Genomic DNA, 18,669 nt, shown 5'->3' with positions numbered 1-18,669 from the left:
AGTCCATGAAGGAGGGGTAGTAGATTGCCAAAGTCCAGCCTGGCCTCCTTTCTTCACTGTGGAGTCAGACAGCCGTGAACCAAACTATCACAACCCAGCCCACCTTCCCATTCACCTCCCTCCAATCCCAGCTACCCACTAGATTCCCTGGCTGTCTTTTATTTCCTCACATTCTCCCAGGTCAGAACCTTTATATCTGCTGTAGCTACCACCCAAACCTCAGACTCTAAATTTCCAAGCTTTTCACATGGCTGCATTAGTCGGAGCACTACTCCCATGATCCTCTGCTGCAATGTCACTTCCTTGGACAAGCCTTCCCTAGCCATGCATTCCAAAGCAGTGTCTCCCATAACCGCCTCAAACCTCCAGCTTCCTGAGTGTTCCCCATTGGTAGCTGCAGTCCTTAGTTGGTGGCACACTCGGTCACCAGCACCTTGCCCATTAAAGTGTGTATGCTTCACAAGGGCCAGGGAATGTGACTTCACATCCACACTCCAGAGCTTGGGATCTAGCTCTGTACACAGAAGGTGTAAAATAAATGTTTGTTGAATGAATGGCTCCTGCTCTCCTTCAAACACCCCCCCCTCCACACACACCCCACACCTTCTGAGTCTTTGGTCCCCACCTGCTTTCTCCTTTACACTATGGTTGGGTCAGGCCTGTCTCTTTCACACACTGATCTGTTTCTCTCACAGTACCTACTCCATTGTTGGCACTCAAGATGCTTTTGGAGTTAAGGAGTGTTTCTTTGTGGCTTTTTTAAAAAAAATAAATGTTGCCATTTTCTTTTTTACCCAACTATCTCCCAAATAATTTCGACTGGACTATTATGTTTATTTAACAAGCTTTAAGGGCACAACAACTGAGCAGTATTATCCCAGTGATACTTGCATTTTAGTACTGATCTGGCTGTCTGGGCTCCAGGTAGTTTCTTGTGGTATCTCCTAGGCTCTCTTCCCAAGTCAGATCTCCACTCATCTCTCTCCTACCTGCTCCCTTGGCTGGGAGGAAGTCCAGCCCTATTCTCTCCCCTGCGCAGTCACTGACAGATCAGCTTCTTTATTGACCAATCAGGGAATAATTGGGGAGCAATGTTTACATATGGAGACTGGTGATTCTCAGAATAGGGATTGTAGCCAGATATGGGAGCACAGAAATCAGCATTTGAATAATACAAGGATAATTTTTACACTGGATATAATACGCCTACAAAGAATATTTAAATTTTTTAAGTATTATTTTATGTATAGGGATGTTTTGCCTTCATGTATGTGTGTGCACCACATACATGCTGGTACCCCCAGAGGCCAGAAAAGGGCACTGGAGCCCCTGGAACTGGAGTTCCAGACTGAGCCACCATGTATGTGGTGAGAATCAAACCCAAGTCCTCCGGAAGAGCAGCCAGTGCACTTGACTGCTGAGTCTCCAGACCCTGAAGGAGATTAAAGGGTTTTGTTCTTAGAATAAACATACAATAAAGTTGGCTTCTTTAAATTCTAACATTTGTATATATGGTTGTGTGGCTGTTCATGATACTAGGACAAAAAAAAAAAAAAAGATGTGTCACTCAAACTCTGTGCTACCCTGTATAGCCCCACCCCCTGCATACCTAACCCTGGCCACCCTTCCCTTATCCTCACTGCTGTAGTCCAGTATCCAAGCCTGCTGCTTAAACGGAATCCTTCAGGCTATAACCATTACATACTGGCTTCTTTCTGCTGGGTGTCTTAAAAACAACGTCACTGGGCCAGCAAGATGACTCAGACTCTCAAGCCTGGACCCCAATCTCCTCCCTGGAACCCTTATAAAGACCCAAGAAGAGAATTGATTCCCACAAAGTTGTCCTCAGGCTTCTGTGTGTGTGCATGCCCGCACACACTTCAGGCTCGTGTGCGCGCACACACGATAAACAGAAATCTTTTTAAAACGAACGTTTTTATTGACGTGTAAGATTCACTCATTTTGCACTGGGCAGTTCCAGGAGTTTTAATATGTTCATCACCACGATCAGTTTTAGTTTTGCCCCATCATACTCGCAGGGTCCCCAATAACCATCAACAAAGCCTTCAAGTGTCAAGTCAGCCCTAGCGGGTGGCCAGAGAGGTCAAGGGACCCCAGGACACCTATCCTGTCACTGTCTATTCCTAGAACACAGGGGCTTGCAGCTGGAAGGTGAGACAATAGGAAATCTATAGCAGTCAGTATGGAAAGGCAGATACTCTAGTTATTCCAACTTTATGTATATAAGTATTTATTTACTATGCTGGGGAATCAAAGCCTGGGTCTTAGGTATTGCTAGGCAAGCACTGTACGACTGAACTATAACCATCAGCATCTGTCTGTTTTCTCAAGGGGGCATCTCTAGCATAGTCTAAGTAATGCAGAGAAAATAATATGAAATAATATAAAAGCCTCCCATATGTCATCACCCCGTGTCCATCAGTGTAAACTCATTGCCAATGTTGTTTCCAATCCAAGCCATCTAGTCCCTCTTAACTGTATGCTGTATGTATGTATGTATGCATACATGTGTATGTATGTAAGTACGTAGTACACAGACACACACACACACACACACACACACACACACACACAGACACACATACACACAGAGTATCGTGCTGAAAATAGTTACTTTAAGAGCATCAACTTCCACGGTCCCCTTTTGAGTTGCACTAGAGCTGATCTGGCACATGCGACGTTCTTCCCCAACCCCCCACCCCCCGCCTGCCCCCCAGCCCTCCTTCAAGCTGCACCTGCCAGAAGGCCCAGGCTGGAAATTTGACTTTTTTTTTCTTGCCATGATGACAATGCCTGACACCGTCTGGTCTGGAGCCTAGAGGTTTCCAGACTCCCGGGCGGGCGGAAGGCTCTGGGCGAGGCTTCCACGCAGGGGACGGTGGCCCGACGCCCCTCCCACGACGGCGCAGCTCCCGCTCGGCCTCCCCACCCTGCGGCCGCTTGCGGCGCTTGGCTGCCTGGGGTTCGTGCACTCGGGCGCGCAAGTGTGAGGGAGCTCGGCGGCACGAAGCCGGGAGGAACCCCGCGGTCCCCCGGCAAGCATTAGCTGTGCTTTGGTGGTCAGCACCAGAGTGGCTCCCGCCCTGTCCACGTGGTCTTCAGACATGGGTGTTGAGCTGCTCCCGCTGCCGCTGTCCAGGCTGATGCTGGTGCTGATGCTGCTGCCAGGTACGAGCGGGAAGTGGTCGGGTCTGGAGCCCAGGCTGGCGGCTGGCGGTGGCCATCGGACGGTGGGTGGGTCGCCTGTGCGAAGCTGCAGCCAAGGGCTTGGTTTCCCACATGGCTTTGGCCACCAGCCAGCCCCCTTAGAAGTCCAGGCACCCACTCGCCTTGGATCTCAGCGTGGTCCCAGTCCCTACCACGCTGAGTCCCTTGGCCACTCCTTTGTTCCCAAACCTGCCAGTTAGCTAAGGCTCGAGGCTAGCCCAGAACGGGAATTCCGGTTCTGCTTGGGAGATAGAGGTTCAGGTCCCGGTCCCGAACGTCGCCCTGCAGCCCCACTTCTAGCATCTGCCTCCTGGCCACCGCTTGGTTTTATGAACCATGGGGGGGGGGGGGGGACTTGTGGCCAAAAAAGACTAAATATTTTTCTAAAGCCACCGAGTTATTTTGGAGCTGGAACTGGACTATGCCTCTGGTTCTGGTCATCGGGTCTCCGCACACAATGATCACATTGCCTAGAGAGCTTCCGACGTGATTGCTGCTCCCAGGACTTTGTGGAGGCTCTAGGGGAACCTATGAGGAGGAAGCCCTTGTAGAGACTCAGGATGGTCGGTAGGTGAGGCAGGAAAGCAGCTATGATGTCCCTGGAAGGCGGTCAGAGCATGCAGGGGCGGCGGTGTGTGTGTGTGTGTGTGTGAGTGACCATGCATCATCACAATCTGCTCGTCTATGTGAGTGAGTCCTACCTAAATATAAATCACAGCCAGAAGAAATTAAGTTCCCCCCCCCAAAAAAAAACTGTCCCTAGACTGACCCCAGTATTGTAGTTGAGCCAAGATGTCTTGCTTAGTTGGGGTGGGCTTGTGAACAAAGGACCAGAGGTAAGGGCTGGGGTGCGGACGAAAGGCAGCGCTGCCAGGAACCCAGTAGGCGCCTGGGCTCCTAAGATACTAATAACCAAACCCCTGCAGAATTTGGAGAGGATGTGGGGGCTGCAGTCTCCCACACGGTGGAAAACAGGGCTCCTGGTCTGGGAGGACCCAGAGTTGGGTGAATCATCTTTCCACTTGGGCAGCTGCGCCGGTAATAGCTCTTTTATCTTTTAGAAAGCAAGGTTAGGTGGTTTACTATGTAAAGATTGGGGTTTTATTAAGAAAACAAAACCAAAACAAAACAGTATCTGGTTCTCCTGGGAAAGGCATTTGCCACCCAGCCTCATGACCTGAGTTAGATTCCCAGGACCCACATTATAGAAGGAGAGAATTGAGTTACCCTCCAAACCCCCACGGACATGCCATGACACACACTCTTCTCCCTTAATATAATAAAAATAAATAAATTAAAGAAGAAAACAAGGAAGCCTTCATTTATATCCAAGAGAGGGGAGGAGGGAGAAAGCTAAGGAAATGGCAGGCACACACACACACACACACACACACACACACACACACACACACACACACGTGTCATGACTGAGGAGAATCCCAGCAAGCTAACAGTTCTTGAGTCCTTGCCACGGGCAAGACTGAAGGAAGCACTTCATTCCCACCTCTGAGGTGCATTCATGAGTACTATTACTTTTGGTAGTTAAGAGACTAAGGTTCAGAGAGTTTAAGCTACTAGCCTAAGCTCACACAGCTTCCCTGGGTTTGCTGGGATATTCCCCAGATGTACCCAGCTTCAGAACTCAGGCTTCTAAACCACTGGATGCGTGCGACGTGACTACCCTGGAAGCCTTCATTTGCTAAGTACCCTGGCAGATGGGACTCTGTGGACAGGCTGCCCTCTCTGGGAGAGGCACGTGTATGTCCTCAGGGACTGACAGGGATTCCTCCTGTAGTGGCCAGTGCCTCGGAAGCCGAGCACCGCCTGTTCCAGTCCCTGTTCGAAGATTACAACGAGATCATCCGGCCAGTAGCTAATGTGTCCCACCCAGTCATCATCCAGTTTGAGGTGTCCATGTCTCAGCTGGTGAAGGTGGTAAGTTCTGGGGTCACAAGATGTGCCCGTGGGGTCCTAGGGAAGTCTGACTGCAATCTGCCTTGTTTTGGTCAGTCGCCTGCCAACTTCAATCTCACTTTCTAGGATGAAGTAAACCAGATCATGGAAACCAACCTGTGGCTGAAGCAAGTAAGTACCCAGGCTTTGTGCACTGCTGCCCCCTGGTGGTGATTGCTTTATTTGTTGCTGGGGAAAAGTGGGGGGCTGGACTGGACACTACTCCTGGACCCGGGACAGGGTCACCTCACTGCTCTTGAGGACTGACTTCTCACTCATGTCACAGACAGACAAGCTACAGACTGGATAGTGAATTCTCTCCATGGCCCCACTACAAAACTGAGCTGGGTGGCTCAAGCCTTTGATCTCTGCACTCAGAAGGCAGAGGGAGGTGGAGCTCCGTGAGTTCAAAGCCAGCCTGATCAATGTGTGTGTCTGTCTGTCTGTGTGTTTCCAGGACAGCTAGAACTATGTAAAGGAACCTTAGTCTCAAATAACACAACCAAACAACCAAAACCAGTTGGATCCACAAAATGAGTTCCAGGCCAGCAATGATCACACAGTGTGGCCCTGTCTCAATGTCCCTGGCCCCTCCCCTCACACACATACTGCAAAGCCAGTCGTGGGGAGTTGCATTGTAGGGAGGGTGGGAGTACAACACTGGTTCTCTTCAGGAGGCAACGAGCTTGGCTCCCATATGTCCTCCCCAAGCAGGCTTTGGCCAGATCTTTTGGGAGCTTAATGTATGAACCTAGTAGAAATTCAAAAGGCTGACAACGTGACCAGAAAAGGCAGTGATGAATGGCTTCCGTTTGGTTGATAAGGATTAGGCTCTCCAGTCTTGAAGGTTGACTTCTAGAGCAGGGGCAACCTGCAGACTCAGCTAGTGCTGTCCACCCTGCTGCTCCCATGTTGTTCCCTTGGGCCAACATTTTCTGCAGCAGGAAAATGGCTCAGTAACCCGAAGCAGGGGTAGCTTGTCACCATGATGGCCAGGATGAAATGTCTGTCAGGAGACAGGAAACCTGGCTGGTCTTTCCACTGTCTTCTCCCTTCCTCCCTCGGCCAGATCTGGAATGACTACAAGCTGAAATGGAAACCCTCTGACTACCAAGGGGTGGAGTTCATGCGCGTTCCCGCAGAGAAGATCTGGAAACCGGATATCGTGCTTTACAACAAGTAAGGAGCTGGCTGTCCCCTACTCTTTCAGTTTGGCAGACCCTCCTTGTGCTTACACTGGGTCCCCCCCCCTTTTGGGAGGGATCTGCTTACTTGTTCACCCTGAAGACACTGGGCATCGGTCATGTGGTGGGCACCATAGATGCCAGTGAGCCACAGAGGCAGGATGCTGAGTGGCTCCTAAGAGTGGTGTGTGGCCGGAAGAAGGGAAAGGTCACCAGAGAAGGCTGCTGGAAGGAAATGGCATTCACGTGGGCCTTGAAGGTCACATGGGATTTGGAAGAAGGGACAGACCTACCGCAGGGAAGATCCGGGGAGGCAGGAGAGTATGCCACCAATAACTGAAGTGACCTCATTAACTGCATTGTTGGGGATAAGGCTGGAACAGCCCCAGTGTATGGTGGGGGATCTGGATGGCAGGGCACATGGTGCTGGGTGCTAGCTCTGCAGGCAGGGATGGGAGGAGATGGCTGTCTTACCCTCTTAGAGAATACTCGTGGGAGAAAGGCAGGGCTGGGCAAGACTCATAGGTTGTCCCAGGATCCCAAGCTAGAGACCAGAATAGTCACTGAGGAAGTGCTAAACACACGTTTTCCTGGGATTAAAACATTTTCCTTTTTACTGTCTTCTCTAAAGTGTACACACACACACACACACACACACACACACACACACACACACAAAACCTTTTTTTGAAAGTGGCATAAGTGGCTTGTTCTTTAGCGTGGCCACCCAAAGTATTTTTATCAGTCTCTGTTCATCCCATTTCCTGCCATGGACAACTTTTTCTGAGTGGTTCCAAGAGTTTTGTGGGGCATGGGGTGTTGAGAGTTCTGAGATCTCTACAAGACTGCCCCAGCCTTGACTGACTTCACTGCACCCCTATGTGGTCCTTTTCTTCAAGTATGCTTCTGACCCTGAACTCACTCTTAGGACCTTGAGACCCCATTTTCCCCTCCCTAGGTTACCCCCATTCAGCAGCTATTCCTACCTGACCCCTGGGTCTCATGATGCCCTGGTTCTACGCCTTCAAATGCTGACACCCACGGGAACCCTCACTAATGGGGTGGGTGGTGGGCTTGTCCTGCTCACCGGTGCCCCATTGTTCAGCTTTCCGGAGTCCCTGCTGTTGTGTTTTTTTTTTTTTCTATCCTTGCTTCATTTCCACATATAATCTTCTTTTACATGTAAGGACCTTTGCTGATCCCTTACACTTTACACTGCCTTTTCTCATCTTAACCAACTCTCGGGTTCCAGCAGTAAAGCAGCTCCCACCCTTCCTGTGGCTGCTGTTTCTTTGTCTCTGATGCCACCAGTTCTTGAATTCACTCTGTATGTGTGATGGGTAGAGATTTTTACTTAGGGTTTTTTTGGGGGGGGATTGTTTGTTTTGGGGTTGTTGGGGAGGCACTTACTTTGACAACAAATACAAAGGCACCGTGTGGCAATCACTGTGCCAGATTTTAGTCTCCTGCTGGGTCCTTGTGTTCTGTGACACACAATTTTTAAATCCCAACCTGTGCAGCAAACAGGCCTTCTGGTATGGGTGGATACAACCAGGGGCTTCTGTGGCTGTAACAAGCAAACAGGACCCCAGAGACCACAGGAATGAGCTGGCTTGGGGCTGGGCTTTCTCTGGTACTTGTCCATTGAGTACGCATGCATTTTGCTGATGTGTGTACTGACGTTCTGAGAAGTCCAGGCTCTGCCCACAGATGCCCCAGGGGCCTTGAACAAATCAACCCTGTTCTTTGACCTTCAGTCACATGACACAATTGGGCTAGAGCAGAGGCATCCAGCCACCCTGAAAAAACCAGGTAGTAAGAAATAATAATTTAAGAAATTTTAAAAAATTGAAAATAAGAATCTGAGTAGATGTAGTCTCTGACACAGATATTCAGCTCAAAGTAGCAGCTAGTCAATACGTAACAAATGTCAACAACTTTGTTCCAAGAGAAACTTGTGGGAATCATGCTTGGGAAGATGGTAGTGGTTAAAGCACTTGCCACATGATCCTGAGGACCAAAGTTTGGGTTTCCCAGAACCTATGTAAGTGCCAGGTGTGTGTGGCAGCCCTGGAAGGCAGAGATGTGTCTCTCTAGGTCACCTTACCACCACAAATGAACCTTATCGTTACTCTGGGTTTGATTAAGTGACTCCGGTAAGCTCTGGGTTTGACTGAGAGATCCTGCCCCAATGAACAAGGCTGAAAGAACAATCAAGGGCGATTCCTGACATTGCTCTCAGGCCTCTACATGCACTGCATACATGCTCACCCCCACATATGTGCCCACATACACACAAATTTACATACACACGTTTGCACAGCCTAAAAGCACAAACAGAAAACAAATGGTGGAAATATGGAGGAAATGTGTCTTAGTTGGAGTTACTATTGCTGTGAAGAAACACCATGACCAAAACCAACTTGGGGAGGAAAGGGTTTGTTTCATTCCCAGTTCAACATCAAGAGCAGTTAGGACAGGAACTCGTGCAGGGCAGGAACCTAGAGGCAGGAGCTGACGCAGAAGCCAGAGGAGTGCTTCTTACTGGTTTGTTTCCCATGGCTTGCTCATTCTGCTTTCTTATAGAACCCAGGATCACAAGCCTAGAGGTGGTTTCATCCACAATGGGCTGGGCCTTCCCCCAGAATCAGTAATTAAGAAAACCCTCAATAGGCTTTCCTACAGCCCATCTTATGAAGACACCTTCTCAGTGAGACTCCTTCCTCACTCATGAGCCTAAGTTTGTGTCAAGTTGACATAAAACTAGCCAGCACAGGAAGACTTGTGGCCATAGTTTGCCAACTCCTAGAGCGGGCCCTGGGCTTTGAAGTAGGTTCCTTACTTCCCTGTCATTTTCTGAGCATAGATACCCCAAGTAACCTTGTTCAGGAGGCCCCTGAATTCTGTGGGGTCTTCAAGGTTCTGCTCAGCTCTCATAGGGACCTGGGGGTGGGGTGCTGTACTGAGTCTAAGCAGTGCCCACCTGGAGACTGTATAGAGCTCTGTCCCCTCCAACTACTCCTTTCCTTCAGAGTCATTCGGGGTTAAGAATGTGGAAACCCATCAGGCAGGCAGTGGGGACCCTTGCCTTTATTCCCAGCACCCAGGAGGCAGAGGTGGGAGGATCTCTGAGTTTGAGGTGATCCTGGTCTACAGAGCAAATTTCAGGACTACCGAATGAGTTTCAGAATAGCCAGGTCAGGTCTACACAAAGAAATTCAGTCTCAAAGAGGAAGGAGGAGGAGAATAAAAAAGGAAAAAAATTAATAAACAGGATGATTCTAATAAAACATCATTTATATAAAAAAGAAAGGAAAGGCAGGCAGGTACTCAAGGCCAAAAGAATGAATAGAAACATTAGGGGCTGGGGGGTGAGTGGAGGCAGCTAGAGAAGAAAGCAAAGGGACCTGCTGGCTGAGTTTGATTTGAAAGTGTTCAATGAACTCAGAAAACATGGTCTTTTATTGGAGAGAAGTGTTGGGAGAAAAGGGGGCAGTGATATATTGGGGTCTAGTGGAGAAAACACACTTCCTTGCTAGGATGAGTTTCACAGCATAAGCACCTGTGGCTGCCCAGGGAGCCATTCCCGGGTCTGCCATGGGCTTTCACACATGTATAGAGCACTTGGTGGAGACTGGCCATAGAGGTGTTCATAGGGTCCTGGTCCTGCCTACTCATCTTCCCAATGGCCGCTGAGACACCCCCCTCTCCAGGACAACATTTATCTCATCCCAAATTCGGAGCCCAGTGGGTCCCATTTGGGGTACTTAGGAGTCTCTATAACGTCAATCTGGAAATTAACACCAGGACTGGTGTCATGACCAGCATGGCAGTGTGTGATACGGGCATGGGGAGAGTTGCTAGGAGAAGCTGGGGTGGGAGTAACACGTGTGGTAAATCATATGCCAGGAGAGGTGGAGGATGGATAACCAACATGGCTACGCATTGCTGCGGGAGGTCTAGCCTCAGTATCTCCACTGAAGAATGAGGCAGTTGGCAAAATGGCCTCTTCTGGCCCTTTGATCTCTCATGTCCCCTTGTTTTATAAACCGTCACTTGTTATAATCCTGGTGGCAGCATAGAGTGATGGCCCTGAGTTGTGTGCCCCACTGTGTCTTCCCAGTGCCGATGGGGATTTCCAGGTGGATGACAAGACCAAAGCTCTACTCAAGTACACAGGAGAAGTGACCTGGATCCCTCCCGCCATCTTTAAGAGCTCATGCAAGATCGATGTGACCTACTTCCCGTTCGACTACCAAAACTGCACCATGAAGTTCGGCTCGTGGTCCTACGACAAGGCAAAGATAGACCTGGTTCTCATTGGCTCCTCAATGAACCTCAAGGACTACTGGGAAAGTGGCGAGTGGGCTATCATTAAAGCCCCGGGCTACAAACATGAGATCAAGTACAACTGCTGTGAGGAGATCTACCAAGACATCACATACTCGCTGTACATCCGCCGGCTGCCGCTGTTCTACACCATCAACCTCATCATCCCGTGCCTGCTCATCTCCTTCCTCACCGTGCTGGTCTTCTACCTGCCCTCCGACTGTGGGGAGAAGGTGACGCTCTGCATCTCCGTGCTCCTCTCCCTGACCGTCTTCCTCCTGGTGATCACGGAGACCATCCCTTCCACCTCGCTGGTCATCCCCCTGATCGGGGAGTACCTCCTTTTCACTATGATTTTTGTCACCTTGTCCATCGTCATCACAGTCTTTGTGCTCAATGTGCACTACAGAACTCCAACCACGCACACCATGCCCGCTTGGGTCAAGGCCGTGTTCTTGAACCTGCTCCCCAGGGTCATGTTTATGACTAGGCCGACCAGCGGTGAGGGAGATACTCCGAAGACAAGGGCCTTCTACGGTGCTGAGCTCTCAAACCTGAACTGCTTCAGCCATGCAGACTCCGAAAGCTGCAAGGAAGGCTACCCCTGCCAAGATGGGACATGCGGTTACTGCCACCACCGTAGGGCAAAAATCTCAAATTTCAGTGCCAACCTCACCAGAAGCTCCAGTTCTCAATCTGTCGATGCTGCGTTGTCCCTCTCTGCTCTGTCACCAGAGATCAAAGAAGCCATCCAAAGTGTGAAGTACATTGCTGAAAATATGAAAGCGCAGAATGTAGCCAAAGAGGTAAATATGGTTTTCGATAATGGCTTCCTTGTGCAGTGACGAGAGAATTGGACTCAGGGGCTGGAGAGATTACCTAGCAATTAAGAGAACTTGCAATCTTGGGGAGGATAAAAACTTGGTTTCTAGCACCCATATCAGATGGTCCACAATTCCCATAACTCTAACTCTAGGGAATCCAATACCCTCCTTTGGCCTCCTCAAATAAATACACACACACACACACACACACACATACAGACATGGGGGCAGGGGAGAAACAGAGAGACAGAGAGACAGAGACAGGGAGATAAGGAGACAGAGAAAGAGAGAGACAGGGAGAGAGGGAGAGAGATAGATTAGCCTCTTGAGTCAAACCAGTTAGATGCCCTTGGATATATTAATTACTTCACTTGTAGTCCAAGCTGGCCTTGAACTCACAATTATACTGTCTTAGCTCCCTCCATGGTGGGATTCCAGGACTGTGCCATTGTATCTTGTCTAAGATTTATACAGGGCTAAGAGCCATTTCTTAAATCAGCATTGCTATTTAGAAGTACTGATCACCAAGGATTCTGCTGAAGCAACCCCGAGACTGCACTGTCTTTAGCTCCAGTTTTCAGACGAGGACGCTGAAACTGACGGATGTGAAATGTGCTCAGAAAGGAGCAGAGCTGGATTAAGACTAAAGTTTGTCACCCTTCCCTACAGGCTGTCTCCTAGAGCCTTGGCGCTGTTATTAATCCTACAGAGTGATGAGCAAGACTCAGGTTGTGGAATTCAAATCGAGTAACTTATGAGTAACTTTACCACAAATGTGACTTCATGGTGTCACCGAAAGGACACATTTACTCAGGCTTATAATGGTGAAATAAAACCCACATCTCCCAGGCCATTTCAGTGTGTTTAATTGAATTACAAAATTACACACTGTTTCTTCATTATGTGATCATTGCTTCAAGATCATTTGACTTCTGGGCTCTTTCTCAACCCAATTGTGGTTTCTTTGCTTTCTGAATTGTCTGCGAGTTTAATTACCATAGATTCTCTTTCCTGTTTCAAGCCCACACTGAGGCTCATTATATACAATTATTCTTTCTTCCACCTTTGGCTGTATGGTCAGCCATTGTGTCCGCTGTTCAACCTGTCTGGCCAGACAACTGACAATGCCATTTGTTCAGTGGGCATTTTAAAGGGAGTAGTGACAAGGAAAATGTCAGGCTTGCCCAGTGGGCTTATTTCACATTTGGAACAGATGTTACATGAAAATTAGAACCTTAAACAAGGATCAGTGCCAATGAACAAGTACTTTGAAACAATGTCAAATGATTTTGGTTTAAAGTCACCATTCTAACAAAGGCCTCCAGATCCTCCTGTAGAGGTACCTGAGCTTTAATAACTGGAATTTGATGTAGAAAAAAAAGATTTTACACACACACACACACACACACACACACACACACACACTCACACACTCCTGAGTGGTGGTGCAAACTTGTAATCACCACTCTTGGGAGGCTATGACATGGTGACCAACAATCTGAGCCCTACCTAGCCTTTGCGGACACGAAGACCAGACCTTACCTTGGAAGAAAAATGTGTTCTCATTAGAAACACGGCACACATAGCTCATATTTTCCATCTGTTTCTCCACTACATGAAATTTGCAGTTGGTAGATACATTAGTGCTTTTCTCGATGCTGTGACCTTATGTCTGATAAGAAGCAACTGAAGGGAGGGTTTGTTTGGACTTCCCACGGCAGGGGAAATGGGCCAGCATGCAGTCATGGTGGTGGGAGGCAGCTGGTCACACTGCACCCATAGTCACGAAGCAGAGACGAATGCTAACATTCAATTTACTCTCTCATTTGTGTCCATCTAGGACCCGAGCACAGGGAAGGATCCACTCAGGATAGGCCGTTCCACCTTTATCAGTCTAATCTAGACAGTCCCTCATGGTCACCTCCAGAGGGTAACCTAACTGATCATCTCTCCTGAGCATACCCAGTAGCTTGTCTTCTAGGTGATTATAGATCCTGTCAACCATTACCATAAATTTCCTCAGATCATATTAATAAAATTAAAAGATTCCTTATATATTAAATAAAATAGCTTCTCTACCTTAACAAGATTTAATACTAAAAATTGACTCTTCTTCATGTTCCATTTTCTTTTATTGTTTTTGTTTGTTTTCCAGATTCAAGATGATTGGAAGTATGTTGCCATGGTGATCGATCGCATCTTTCTCTGGGTTTTCATCCTGGTGTGCATTTTAGGAACAGCAGGATTATTTCTGCAACCCTTGATGGCCAGAGATGACGCATAAACTGTGACCTGTTCACAGAGGCTCACCTGTGCTGCAAGGGCACTTTCTCAGTAGCACCATGTTTTATTTGATCAGTGGCTTGGAGTTTGCTATTTCAAGGGTTATTTTCAACTCATCTTGATTTTTTTGTAAAAAAAAAAAAAAGAAAGAAACGTGGGAGAATATGTCTAGTTATTTATCATGGATCAATGAACACTTCACTACCCATGATTGAAACTTGACTAGATAGAAATTTTTTCTGTTCATTAAGTATTAAATTGGGATCTCTATAGAACTCATCTGTTCAGCCCACAAGCTACTTGAGATCGCAGAGCACCCGAACAGCACCCCATCACTTCTGCTCTTTACTATCTTTCTGAAGGCCATGCCCCGACTTGGGCATTTGTGTTGCTGCTAAACCCTACACATCATGCCCTGAGAAATTACACCTGGCCTCACACCCATTGTTAGTAAACTACTCTAGTCTGTCCAGGTTGCTAATTTAGGAAAGCATCCCATAGAGCCCTGCAAAACTTTAATCCCAGCACTCAAGAAGAAAAGTCAGAGAGGCAGGTGGGATCTCTGTGAATTCCAGGCCAGCCTGACCTAGATAGCTCCCGCTCAATCAGGGCTGCATAGTGAGACCCTGTCTCAAAACAACAACCCCCCCCCCTCAAACTGGACAACTAAACACAAAGATGTCTCATAGTTTAGAAGCCTGGGAAGTCTAGGATCAAGGTCCCAGCAAGATAGTCTGAGGAGTCATCTTCCTCATAAGACGTACCTTCCAGTATGTCTCCAAGTGGCTGAAAGGGCTAGTCTTTCTGGAACCTTTTACAAAAGCACTAATTCCATTTGTCAAGGCATGACCTCTTGACCTAATAACTTTCCAAACAGTATTGCATGGTACGCTCACACACGAGCTACAGGGAGCCATCCAGACTACAGGATGAGCCGCCAGAGCAGGGTTTCACTATTTTAGCACTAGGGCTTGGGCTCCAGAGTCCTCCCAGGATGTGTGGACTTCAGCAGCTGATGGTTCCTCCCCACTAGGATGCCGATGACAAGCCCGCATGCCTCAGCTGCCAGAGAACTCAGAGTGTAGTACAGTGTCAAAATTGGTTATGCCTGAGAAGCTATCTGGACAAATCAAGCTTTCTATATTACACTTCCGCATCTGAACCTCAACTCCTAGAGGTAGTTCACAGAGACCATCCGAGTATTCTTGCTAGGTTTTTTTTTTCCCCCAATGCAAAAATAAAACCTGACCATTGCAATTTACTGTGGCTTCTATTTCAGTAAGTCAAAAGGAAGAGTGTTCTATGAAATCTGTTGGCTTACAAATATCTTAACAGTGATTGAGATATGAGAGATGAGAGAGATATTCAAACTAAGCTGGCTAACAGCAATTTACATTAAACTAAATTGTATCAGTGTTCCCTCAGGTTGTTAAGCACCTGAAATAATAAACTTTAGAGGAGGAAACGTGTATTTGGGCTCAGTCCAGCCAGTCACATGGTCTGTTCCTTTTGGGCTTGTGAGGAGACAATACATCGTAGTGAGGAGCGCGTGATTCATCAATGACATTCGCCTCAAGGCAGCCTGGAAGCAAAGGGAATGAGGAAGAAGCTGGACTCCTATATTTCTAAGAGGCATGTGCTCCAATTACCAAGCTCCATTCTTCCTAAAGGTTCCCCCTCTCCGAGCAGCGCCAGCAGGCTGGTGACCAAACCTTTGATACACTGGCCGCTGTCACTTATTCAGAATGTGGCATTCTGACCCTACTTCCCTAAGGCGTGTGTCCGCATCATTACTTGTTTTTATAAGAGTTCCCAAAGTCTTAACTGCTTCAGAGTTGTTCCGTAGTCCACATCAAACTCTCAGCGGGAGAAGCTGTAAAAAGATTATAAATGCCCAGGAATATTGACACAAAGTAAACATTCCTGTTCCACAAAGGAGCACAGATGTGTAGAAGGGAGCAGGACAAAGCAAGAGTGAAACCAAGCAGGGCAAACATCTGGCACACACAGTGTGTGCCATCCCAAGGGCTCAGATAGCCTGGTCCTACAGACCAACTGCTGCCCCTGTGCCTGTATTCTAGCGCGGGCGGTACTCACCTCCTATGCTTTCCCCAGCAGGCACTCCATAGTCTGTCCTTGTCATCTCCACCGTAGATTTAGCTTCACTGTTTCCGACACATTTCCAGCTTGAGAGCTGTTCACCTCTGAAATCTTTGTGGAAATCTCCACGACTCCGTAATTCTTGCGCTCCACACGTCTGTAAAATCGGCATTATGTGGATGACGCCCAGGTCTGCACAAGCTATACAGGACCCACCTGAACCGCAGCTGCAGTCTCCTCTGAGCATCTGCAAATGAGGAAGGAGTTTTGGGGCAACATGCCCTGTGGAAGGAGGCTGTCCTGGGTCTATTTAGAGAAAAAAAAAAATCTGAGTCCTTTGATCTTACAACAGGCTGAATAATGGAGGTGCCTTCACAGTATTTTATTTTCCTGGTGTCAAGTACTAGACTTCACTTTTAAATTAGGGTTTATTGTATCCTCTATGCTCATGGAGAATTTCATACGTCTTTTGATCATATTTATTTCCTCCTCTTCCCTCTTCCCAGACTCAGCCTCTCTTGACTCATTCAATTTTAAGTCCTTTTAAAATGATGATTACAATAAAATACATTTAGGGCTGGGGAGATGGTTCAATCAGTTAAAAGCACTGACTGCTCTTTCACAGGTCCTGAGTTCAAATCCCAGCTACCACATGGTGGCTCACAACCATCTGTAATGGGATCTGATGCCCTCTTCTGGTGTGTCTGAGGACAGCGACTGTGCACTCACATACATAAATCTTTTTTAAAAAACACATTTATCAAGACCAATTTGTGTTGCCTAAGCATTGGGTGTATGGCACTGCAAGTTCCTTACCAGGGAACTACTCTTTTCGAGGAACCTAACTCTCCTCCCGGTGGCAGCAACAGCCAACAGTAGCTCAGCTAAGAGCAGGACTTCACACCCGGCTCTGCTCTTTGTGCGGAGATTTTATCAGATTATTTTGGCCTTGCACAGATCTTGTGCATGGCAGGAATCACAACTACTGTGAGCTCACAGATGTAGCTGCCCTTCAGAAGACCCATTCCTTGTAGTCATCCACCACCTTGGGGTCTCACAATCTTTCCACAGTCTTCTGGAGTGGTTCCCGAGCCTTGGGAGAAAGGATGCGGTATACTGTGTCCCGTTAAAGCCTGAGCTTTCTACCATGGCTTATTCTTTGCACCCTGGCTAAATGTCAGCCGCTATCGACTGCAGAGAAGTTTCTCTGAGTTAAGCTGAGACGCATTCATCTGTGGGTATAACAATTAGTCATCAGGTGTCGGTTTAATAGTATATCTATTTAGCAGAACAACAGGAATATGTCAATCCCCAGAAGCCCGTGGCCCGTCTAGTCATTGGTTCTCGGCCTTTGGATGGCACCGGGTGCGAGTTATGTCTTGTGAAGCAGGATTTAGACTCAATCAGAAACTGTTTGGGTGCTCTTGTGTTGTCGGCACGCTATTGGGTCAGAGGGAGAGCCTTGCCAGGCAGCCATTACTGAAGTTCTTAAGGTTCACGGCCACTCGGTGACTGCTCTTGTCCTCTGGTAACATGCATCACAACTTCCAGCACTATGAAAGCTGTCCGGTCGGCATGAGCCTTCCAAGTCAGTACCAGTTTCATTGTTCCATGTTCCATGACTCACGTATATGGTGCTTCAGAAACAGGGTCTGGAGGGTGACCAGAGCGTTGGTAATGGCATGTTATGTCTGGTTTTGAGCCCTCATACAAAGTGCCTATCGATCCACGTTTACACATCCTGGGCTTTCTCCAGCCCGTTTCTTCAGAACTTTGCAGATTCTTTCTACAGATCGAGTTTGAAGGCTACAATGCCACCCCGACATTTGTCAACACGGTAACTACCCTGTTGTGTGGCTCTTCCCTCCAGATTGGAACCTTCCCGTCTAGGAGGAAGAAGGAAGCTCGCCAGATTCATGAATCCCCCAGGACTCGCCAGACTTCCAAGATTCGTTGCTGAGTCTATGAAAAACAGCAAACAGTTGCTGGGGGAGAGGAAGCTCCGGGGCTGTTATCTGCAGGTTGTAAAAGTTGTGACCCAGGCTAGGGTGACTTCCCATAGTTCACTTCCCCAGACACCAAAAACCACTGGGAGAAACCCCTCCCCCACGTTCCTGTCCGTGGCCACGGTAAATTCCTTGGTTTTTCCAAGCGAAACATGGGCAGAATTGTCTCTTTGTTCTATTCCTACCTTTTTATTTTATTTATTAAGTCCAGAGTGACTAGAAGTAGACGCTGCAGCAAAAGTCACACCACAGATTCTACTTTGGGACACTAATATTCTACCAGCTTTCTGATACTATGGGACAAAAATACTTGAAATAATAAAGAAAATACTGGAGATAATTAAGAGAAAGCTTTGCTGTTTCTCATGCTCACAGAGGCCTTAGTTTATGACAGGTTGGCCCATTGCTTTGAGGTCACCATCAAGACGGTATATACCTCTGAGGAGCACAAAGCAGAGCCAAGTCGTCTACCTCACTGTGGCTGGGAAGCAGAAGGAAGAACTGGGGTCTCAATACCCCCAAGGGCAAACCCTACAGACCTAACTTTCCTCTACCAGAGCCTCTGCTCATAAATATCCCACTGCCTCCCCAAACCACCATGACCAAGCTTTCAACAACGAGCCTTTGGGAGACATTTACTAAACGACAGTACACACTTCCATTCACTCTCGCAGTAGAAAACACAATAATCACAATAAAATAAAACTCGGCAGGGTCCATCCTGCCTTCCAAAGTATGCTGACTTGAACTAAAGCCAGTGAT

General features: G+C 47.8%; 1 protein-coding gene across 1 annotated transcript; it reads left to right on the top strand.

The window, feature by feature from the left end:
- Positions 1 to 3,125: 3,125 nt before the first annotated feature.
- Positions 3,126 to 13,802, top strand: CHRNA3 (cholinergic receptor nicotinic alpha 3 subunit; the record flags this gene model as incomplete). Its single annotated transcript, XM_080929998.1, has 6 exons — positions 3,126 to 3,189; positions 5,024 to 5,163; positions 5,269 to 5,313; positions 6,251 to 6,360; positions 10,489 to 11,500; positions 13,674 to 13,802. The coding sequence occupies 6 exons, from the start codon at positions 3,126 to 3,128 to the stop codon at positions 13,800 to 13,802; spliced, it is 1,500 nt and encodes a 499-aa protein (XP_080786124.1).
- Between the last annotated feature and the right edge of the window lie 4,867 nt (positions 13,803 to 18,669).

This window comes from Micromys minutus (genome assembly GCF_963924665.1).
Source record: "Micromys minutus genome assembly, chromosome: 16".
NCBI lineage: Eukaryota > Metazoa > Chordata > Mammalia > Rodentia > Muridae > Micromys > Micromys minutus.
The sequence above is the reverse complement of the archived record's forward strand: the minus strand, read 5'-3'. Positions and strand labels throughout refer to the sequence as shown.